At 40.6% G+C, this 9,572-nt stretch overlaps 1 protein-coding gene across 2 annotated transcripts in view; it reads left to right on the top strand.

The window, feature by feature from the left end:
- The first annotated feature begins 3,310 nt into the window (after nt 1-3,310).
- pkd1a (polycystic kidney disease 1a) overlaps nt 3,311-9,572 on the top strand; it is an 84,641-nt gene continuing 78,379 nt past the window's right edge. For both annotated transcript variants that reach the window (XM_026170195.1, XM_026170194.1), the window contains exon 1: nt 3,311-4,219. In XM_026170195.1, the coding sequence (XP_026025980.1) occupies nt 3,948-4,219 (272 nt within the window). In that variant the 5' untranslated portion in view covers nt 3,311-3,947. The remainder of the gene's footprint in view (nt 4,220-9,572) is intronic.

The raw sequence follows: 9,572 nt of genomic DNA, 5'->3' as shown, positions 1-9,572 counted from the left end.
ACCCTGGAAAGGCTCATCCTGGACCAGCTGCGACCCATAGTAAGACCACATCTGGATCCCCTTCAGTTCGCTTATCAGCCTCGTCTCGGAACAGAGGACGCCATCATCTACCTGCTCAATCGTGTCTACACCCATCTGGACCAGCCGGCGAGCACTGTGAGGGTCATGTTTTTTGACTTTTCCAGTGCTTTCAACACCATCAGGCCGACCCTCCTGGGTGATAAGTTAGCAGCGATGCAGGTGGATGCTTCTCTGGTGTCCTGGATTGTTGATTACCTGACAGGAAGACCACAATATGTACGTCTCCCACAGTGTGTGTCTGACAAGGTGATCAGCAACACAGGGGCACCACAGGGGACTGTCCTCTCCCCCTTCCTCTTCACCCTCTACACCACAGACTTCAGCCACTGCACAGAGACCTGCCATCTTCAGAAGTTTTCTGATGACTCTGCGGTGGTTGGATGCATCAGCAGGGATGATGAGACAGAGTACCGGGCTGTGGTCGACTCCTTTGTCACGTGGTGTGAGCAGAATCATCTGCAGCTCAACGTGGCAAAGACCAAGGAACTGATCGTGGACTTCAGGAAGACCAGGAAACACTTGACCCCTGTTTCAATCCAGGGGGTCAGTGTTGACATTGTGGAGGACTATAAATACCTTGGAGTACACATTGACAATAAACTGGACTGGGCTAAAAACACCACAGCACTTTACAGGAAGGGCCAGAGTCGTCTCTATTTTTTGAGGCGACTGAGGTCCTTCAACATCTGCCAGAAAATGCTGAGGATTTTCTATGAGTCTGTGGTGGCCAGTGCGATCCTCTATGCTGTTGCATGCTGGGGGAGCAGGCTGAGGGTCGCAGATGCCAACAGACTTAATAAACTGATCCGTAAGGCCAGCAATGTTGTGGGGATGGAGCTGGACTCCCTCAAGGTGGTGTCGGAGAGGCGGATGCTGTCCAAGATAAAGACAATGTTGGATAACACCTCCCACCCACTCCATGACATGTTGGTCAGTCACAGGAGCTCGTTCAGTGAGAGACTGAGATTACCGAAAAGCACCACTGAACGACACAGGAAATCATTCCTGCCTGTGGCCATCTCCCTGTACAACGCATCCACTTAACACACTGTTTGCTGCTACAACTACACATGTTTCTTTTCCAAATATTTATTTATAAGTGACTTATGTATGTATGTATGTATATATATGTATATATTGTACTATTCTTAGTTAGCGTATTGTCTGTCTTGTCTTAATGTTGGTTTAAAATGGAGCACTGTAACAAAAAATAATTTCCCCCAGGGATCAATAAAGTATTCTGATTCTGATTCTGATTCTGATTCTGATCACAAGAACCATGAATATGTCTTCATTTCGCTCCTTCTTGACTCATAATAACAAAAAAGTCACGCTGTTTTAAGCTGTTTATTATTTATGATTTCAGCTTACGGGTTTTTTATGGCTCAAGTTCAATTACTGGCTGTTATCTCGACTTTGTTTTCAAAAAAGTACAATGTCATAAAGACAGAATTTAAATTGGAAATTGTTTAAATTGCGTACGTGTAATAAAATAACAGTACAAATGCAACAGATGTTTAAACTGAATGATTTGAATATTTGTATTTAAAAAATGTCAACCTCACTTTGAAGCTGATACCAGCAACGTGTTTCCTGGGAGATGGGCACGTTTACCAGTGTTTTACATCATCTGTTCTTTTAATAAGACGAGGTTGCGGTGTAGTGTAAGCAAGTGTTTTCCCATTTTTGTTCTATATAGGACTAATCTTCTTTTCAAAAAGCAGCAAATTTTCTCAATGTGCCCTGAACCTAGCCCTCAATGCTACTGTAGATCGACTGTAATTTTGCACAGTGTTTCTGAAATAAATAAGGCTGTCATTGAAAAAAATGCCATCTGCATATCATGTTATGTTGCTTCTGAGCCTGCCTTATTTGGCAATAATCAGGCCTCCACATGCCAGGTGCATGGGGTGAACTTACAGCAATTAAATAAATAATAGGACAATTTCTCAGTCCTTCACATATATATCGCAGGCCCACAGCAGCTTTCAGAAACATTTCTGAGCTGATATATTGATTGTGCCTGTTTATGAGTGTAAGGTGATTCAGTATTTCTTTAGGGCCTTGTCCTTTGCATGCACTTTTGTTCTGATACTTTTGATCTGTCAATGATATCATCTACTACAGGTGATGAAAACAGTTTTCAGCTTGTCCATGTCTTTCACAGAGTGTAAACTGCGTCCGTGTTTACTTCTGACAGACTCTCTAGAACAGGACTGGACTGAGACAAAAAAATTGGCCCAGGTATTTGAAGTAGAGACCGGCCCACAAGGTATTACAGGAAAAATCATAAAGCATTTGAATGAAAACAAACGCTGTTCTGACAGTGATGTACACTGTCTTGTTGGTATATATGTATGATTTCTATACAGTTTGCATCAGATGACCACTTAAGGACATCTCATGGTTTCATCTTCACGTTCCCCCCTCACCAGATATCCAAAACGATAACATGACCAGCAGCTTTACGGCTGTGGCTCCAGCAAACATCAGCTGATACTACAAAAGTAATATCAAATTAATTCTAACAACAGCTTATCAAGCTTAAACGTGCTGCTGTTGTTTAGCGCGACATCCGCTGGTTTCCTCTTTCTGGGCGATAAACAAACAAGAGAGACGGGGCGAGACAGAAATCCCGATCAGCTGATCATTGATCAGTTTCATGATTGAAGTAGCAACAGGGGAGAGAAGAAGAGGCAGCTGTGCAGCGTAAAGACGCAGAATAAGTCCAGCTTTGTGTCTTTTTTCATTCTAGCTGAAGTAGGGGACAAATCGTTTCCTTTTCACCTACGAGTGTTTTGTAAGCCCAGAGTCGATCACGACCAATTGGCCAATCCACCACCTTTCATTGTTTATACCGTTACAAAAACAAACATCAAAACGAAAAATCACTATGGCCGATGGCCAGTCCAGCTCTGCTCTAGAAGGTTCTTTTTTAAATCCCCACAAAGAAGGTGGTACTGACTTTTCATTTCTTTCTTTCTTTATTCATTAATTTACCTCTGTCTCAAATGTTTTCAAATGTCTTGCTTGCGTCAAATTTAAAATGACCATATATTCTCCCCCCAAAAACCGATAACAGAATCAATAACATTTCCTACTCTCAGCGTTTCCTATGCTTTCTTTCTACTAATTGTAACCAAATGTAGGTTTTAAAGTGGCTGCATTCTGCTTTACCTTTTGCACAGCACCTCAACTTTTTTGAATGTAGGATTGATCGAAGCTGTGTTGCCAGTTGGGCAAGTGAAGAAGCAGTCGACTTTTTACTTTATCAGGAAAAACAAAAAGAGAATACCCATGAATCTTTTACCCAGGCCCTCTAACAAGGAGTAACCCTCATCAGAGAAAACTTACCAGAAATCTGAGGCCTGGTTACATGTGTTTATTTCAATCGATTATTTTGGCAACTTGAAAAAAACTATATATTTTCTAGCTGTTTTATTCAGTAACTTTCACTTTAAATGTTTACCCTTTTTTTTTAAGTGGTAATCAGTCTAACATTGTATTCATTCAACTGAGAAGGAAAAGTAGGCTATTCGCCAGGTCACAGTGGCGGCTCGTGGAACTGCATGATATGGAAAAAGGGGGAGGGAGGAAGTTCTCCAAAACTTTTTTTCTCCTCAAAGGATTCTGGAAAAGCTCCGTTACATTTTCAGGGGAAGGGGATACGAGGAGAAGAAAAACAACGCTGGGAAAACAAAGACAGATAACGGTGTGAAAAAGTTAATGACTTCTTCTGTTTTTGTCTCCTTATATGAAAGCCGTGGAAAAAGGACGCGCGTGTTTTTGCTTTTGTTCCGAGCATTTTGTTCCTTCCCAGACTGTGAGGACTTACACCATCAGAGGCGATGAGATGTGAGTGAGCTATGCCTTGTGGAAATGGACAGACTTTATCCAAGCGAAAACATGGCGTCTGCCTCCCGAGGTTTAGTTTCCTTTCCAGTCTGCTTGTGGCGCTCTGCTGCTTGGAAGTATGGGGCTCCGCGGCGCAGGCGGACGGCGGCAAGAGTTGCAGTCCCTGTCCCGTTAACTGCAGCTGTCCACTTGGGCCCCAGCAGTCCTGCGTCGTCAACTGCTCCAGCATCGGGTTGGAAAGGGCCCCTGCGGCGGAAGAGATCCCGCTGGCCACCAATGTGTTGTAAGTAAAGAAACCAAAACAAGCTGCACAGGATATGAATGCACAGTGGAGAGTTTTTCACCCAGTTTGACCAAACTTATCACCCCGGAAAACAAGCGTAACACACGTAAAAGTTTAATTCATCTGGGGTTCTTGTCTATCAGCCCGCTTGTTACATCCCCATATGCGTGTACCCCATTATTCCTAACAGCTAATATGACGTGAGTTTTTGATTTATTGTTTATGCTGCTGTTCTGTGGTAATTAAAGGGGTCAAATGTTTAATCAATTAGATCAGCTGATTGGAAAATAGTCAGACTTAATCGTTGTGAATCAAACGAGCAAAAAAACTTTTAAAATGTGAGCGTTTGTGTCTCTTCTGCTTATTAAACTCAGTGGAAATGTGTCATTCCTTTGTTTTGGGCTGTTGGTGGAAAAAATCCTGTTAACTAACTACTTTTGGCTTTAAGTTTCTGTTGTTTGTTTGTTTTCCCCCTTGGTACGTCATGAAAATATTTATGGTATTAGCATTTAATTATCCAAGTAATCGATACAGTAATTAGCAGATTAAACATGAATAAATTGTGGCGTCCTGAACGTATAAGTGCGCTGACAGATGTGGAGATTTGATTAAGTTGGCTTTGATGGCCTTCAGGGTGCACCAGTGTAGTAAAAACACAAACAAAGCCAAAACTGATTGGAAAATAAATACTATGTGGAGGCAATCAGACAATAATGAGAATAATAATAATTAATACAATTTTTGTTTACTTTTTATGTCAAAAGAAGGACTGACTGCTGGTGACTGTGCGTGCGTGCTTTTGCGTGCGCGCATCTTCCCCCCCGTTTGTTGGTATTAATAAGTTGGTGACCAGAAACCAAAGGTGGAGCAGATCAGACTTGAGCCTCTGGTGTAGCTGCAGCAGAACATTCTGTTCTGTGCGATGGAAGCCATATGTTATTCATTATTTATTTTTACTGAAACTACCTTTCTTTTCAGTATTTAACTTAAGACTTTACTATAAATACCAGGCACATAATCAGTGCACTCTGTGTTGGCCAGGTCTTGCTTTAGGACACAAAATGAGCGCTATAATTTTGTTTACACAGAGTTTTATAAGTAAATAAAACTCTGGAGGTACACTGGTTGTATTTGTTGTATAGAGGGCTTCTACTTTCAGTTGGATCCCCTATTATCACCTGACCTTTAGTGGTAATGTTTGCATAAAAGAAGAAAAGTGGCTTGTTTAGAGACAGATAAATTAGAGACAGACTCTGCTGCACTGTCTGTCTGTGATTTATCTGAATGTTAATGTCTCATGTTGGAATTTGTTGGAGTGTTAATTGCATCAAAGTAGATGAACCTCCTTAACCCTACTGTACCAGCGGAAGTCATACGTAAAGGCGGCTGGCTGTGAACTTAACTGTCCTTACTAATTTAGCTACTTGTGTCCTACTCAATAGGCAGACACATGTGGTTGATAGCAAATATTTTACTCAAAGTTAAATCTGATTTCACAGAAGGCTGAGACATTCAGCTGGAGAACTTGGTAGTGTTCATTTAATAATGCTGCAGGCTGAACTTTAAAGAATAATAAAGGTCATTTACTTGCAGCGATTTCTGAATAATGGCCTTTGGTCTGTCTGAGGCAGAGAGATGACAGTTCAGGTCTGGATTGTTAGCTCTCTTAAAATCATCTTTGTCCTTTTAACATCTTTTAGTAGATGCAGAGAAGAGTCAGTAAGGCTACTGTGAATCTCTACAGCATGCAGAGCAGGTCTTACAGGTCTTTTTTTATATTAGAAATAGCTTTTCTATTTAAGAGACTATTACCAGACTTAAAAATGTAGCCTTGGAGCAAATAACCACCACAAAAATGAATAGGCAGTGAATGATTTGTCTGTCTTAAAGCGGTGTCAGGCTAGTTTATTGTCACTGTTGTATGTGAATTTGATACCTTGGAGGAGCCGACTACAGATTTGAGCTTGAATAGATGTGAACTCAGCGCTCACAGTAAATGACTGTCCTTTAGTCATCCACAAGGAGCGATGCTGTAAATGATTAGTAGATAACGGAGCAAGCGTGTTTTTATTTATTTTACTCTTTAGTAATATTGTCCTTAGTCCTCTTTGCATAACTGTGCATCCACTTTTCTATCGGTGCACATTTATTAACATTATTTAGCTGTGGGAAAACTGGATAGGACCCAGTGTAATGCTGTAGTGTCTCACCATGAAATTTAATTTAACTGTGGCTGGCTTTAGAGAGCATTCACAACTTCTCTGCTTTGTGAGAGAGAGATGCAGGAAAAGTCTCTGTGATCAAGCTATAGGCGTAGGGATGCTACCCTGAACACATGCTGTAGGTCTAAATGGATTTTGTGCCTTTTCCCTGTTTAATTTCTACTTTTCTTTCAGTAAAAATACCACATTTCCATTTGAAGAAATTGCTAGGAAAGAGCTTTTTTTTTGCCACCAATTCTTTTCTCCTTGCCTTCTCCAGTCCTTTCTAATGTGTCACATTACTGCAAAATAACTGAAGCAAAAATACGTCAGCCACACCGAGACTTTAATAAAACTCATTTCACATCCATTAAACACCAGCTCCTCTCCATTCTGTCTATGCCCCTATCTGGCCCCAAATCTAAATGTTCTAGACACACCCTTGGTGGAAAAAAAAAAATCCAGTGGCTGTGAAATATTTTAACATACTGCAGAGTGCAGTTGGAGAAAAGCATTCCCGTTACACATCAGTCCATCTGCTCCAACCCACACACATAATAAAATCTCTTAACACTTCATACGGAGAGTTTTGCAGTTCTGGGACATACTTGTAAAATGAAACTAAGGTTTTTTTAAGTGCCGTTGTTTTGTTTGAATATTCTTGGGACGCACATCATCACATTGCTGTACGAGTCCCGGGACATAAGGCAGAGAAAGTGAACTGGAAATGTTTTCAGTACTGTAAGTTTTTGTGTGTGTGTGTGTTGTTTCTGTAAATAGCTTGATCAGGCAGTAATATAAACTTGCCTTTATTAAAAAACAAAAAAACAACACACGAGAAGACTAACGTTTGGCTCTTTTGACCATACACTGTGTGGGTATGCAATACTTTTTGACATCGTTAGGTCGTACTTGCACTCCAGTAAGCACAAAATACTTTCCGTTAACTTTTATTGCAGCTGAAACTGAAAAGCAATGCTGTGCACTGATGTTTGTAGCTATAGCTGTAGGCTCCACGCACTGGCATTGTCATTGAAGAACGGTACCACAGCGCACCAAACAAAGAACGTAGTTATTATTCGGGCCATGTAACATGTAAAGTAGCTCTTCAGTTCTTCAGCATCGTTACAGACTGTGTTTTAGGCAGTAGCATAGTTTGTTTGAAATTTAAACACACTTGTGGTCATGCATACCTTCTCCTATCTATTCTGCCAAGGAGGATTTTGTGGTGTTGCCATGACAGCAAGATGCACATACACATACAGCCCCACTGTAGGCAGGCCGATATGTTTTTAAACTACTTTATTTTCTGGTTGTGTTGGCTGTGTATGGGTCTTGGGGCTTCGAGACAGCTTTCGAACAGGTGAGACTGTAAAATCAAAAATTCTCTCACTGTCTCCTGCATTGCCTTTCCGCCCTCATCTCCAGATCCAAAGGTGGTTATCGGTCTTACAACCACCTGCATACACACACACACACACACACACACACACACACACACACACACACACACACACTGAGTGACTTTAATAAAGTGGGAAAGATTGAATGTACTGACCATATGCAGGGGAGATTTTGTTGTGTTACCATGGCAAAAGTAACTGATGACATCACTAACAGAAGTGCAGACATTCCAGGCAGTTATAAATAAGAGAATGAGGAAAGAACCAGGGAGAGAAGAAGAGCCAGCTCCCATCCTTCCTTTCACTGTGTATGCCTGCCCATGCCTTTAGCTAAAAAAAAAAATCCTCAGAATAAAGGTTGCTTAACTCAAAGCAATGTATGATGGGTGCCAAATCCTTAACGGTTCTTAAATTGGCGAATGAAATTATCAGCGCTCGTAATTAACGATACCTTGCTTTTAATGTTTCATAGCAGCAGAAAGAAAGAAGTGTGTAGCTTGTCTCAGCCTTCATGCACTCAGTACTTTTCTACCAGGGGTGCCAGAAATGTCTTGGTTTATCATTAACTTAGTGGAGTGGCGGCAGGCTGGAGAAGAAAGTCATGCATCTGAATGTTGATGTTTTAGCAGTGAAGATTGCTTAGGGTGTTTTCTCAATTGTAAGTTTGCAATGTGCTCAGGTATGTTATATCGCTATGCACAGATTTATTTTATAATATGGTAATCTAACCCTAGGTCTGTTTGGAAGAGGTGGACTTATACTCCCCATCAGAAATGAAAGCTTGTTGTGAACAAAACATAATTTAACATAGATGGTAGCAAGAAGCCTTTTTTGACTCCTCAAAAATATCCTTGTTGATCTTTTATCTCACATCTGAATAACATGAGTTTTGCAAATGGAAAAGATTGTGTGGAGAGTCATATGTGCACACAAAACAAAACAGCATTAGGAAAGTCTGCATAGTAAAAGTAGCTGTAAAAACTGTATCAACATTGTGAATAGGCTAGCATTTTTATGTACCTTTTCTAGACTTATTGACCTCTCAAAGTGCTTTTACAGTACATACTTACCCACCCACACACATGCACACTGTATTGCATCAGGGACAATTGAAGTTCCTTTTACTCCAAGGACACTTTGACATGCAGGATTGAAGAGCTCAAGATCAAACCACTAAACTTTTGATTATTAAACGACCCGCTCTTCTCCTAAGGCGACATTTTACTCCATACGACTTCAGTTCAAGTCACCTCAATTGATGATCAATGAAGCACCAATTCCCAGGAGCAGTCACCTCAAGGCGCTTTATATCGCAAAGTAAATACAATAATACAAATGTCCTGTGGATGATAATGAAAGTGTACTTGAGGAGGGAATGTTACTGCACGGACTGATTGCAACTAATCAAGAAGCACCTTAAAATGTTAGTTTGTAGTACTGCAGGCCTTTTTTCTCTCACAAGTTCCCACCAAAATACACTGCTCTGTCATACTCAAAGGCTTATTTATACACATGTGGGCATCGTTCACATAGTTGACTGCAATTTATCCAGCAAAACGTCGGCCAGATGTGTTGTGTTCACAGAGGAAAAAAAGCCTGAAAAAGAATGCACACATGCAGACTAGGAAGTAACAGCGTAACACAAAGAACACAATACAGTTTTTACTTAATAGTCACAATTTTCTTCTTTTGAGAAGACATAAGTTCTTAATTTTTAAATACTTTTCGGTTATAAATAAATTCTATATT

The sequence above is a fragment of the Astatotilapia calliptera genome, chromosome 6, assembly GCF_900246225.1.
Source record: "Astatotilapia calliptera chromosome 6, fAstCal1.2, whole genome shotgun sequence".
Classification (NCBI taxonomy): domain Eukaryota; kingdom Metazoa; phylum Chordata; class Actinopteri; order Cichliformes; family Cichlidae; genus Astatotilapia; species Astatotilapia calliptera.
The sequence above is the reverse complement of the archived record's forward strand: the minus strand, read 5'-3'. Positions and strand labels throughout refer to the sequence as shown.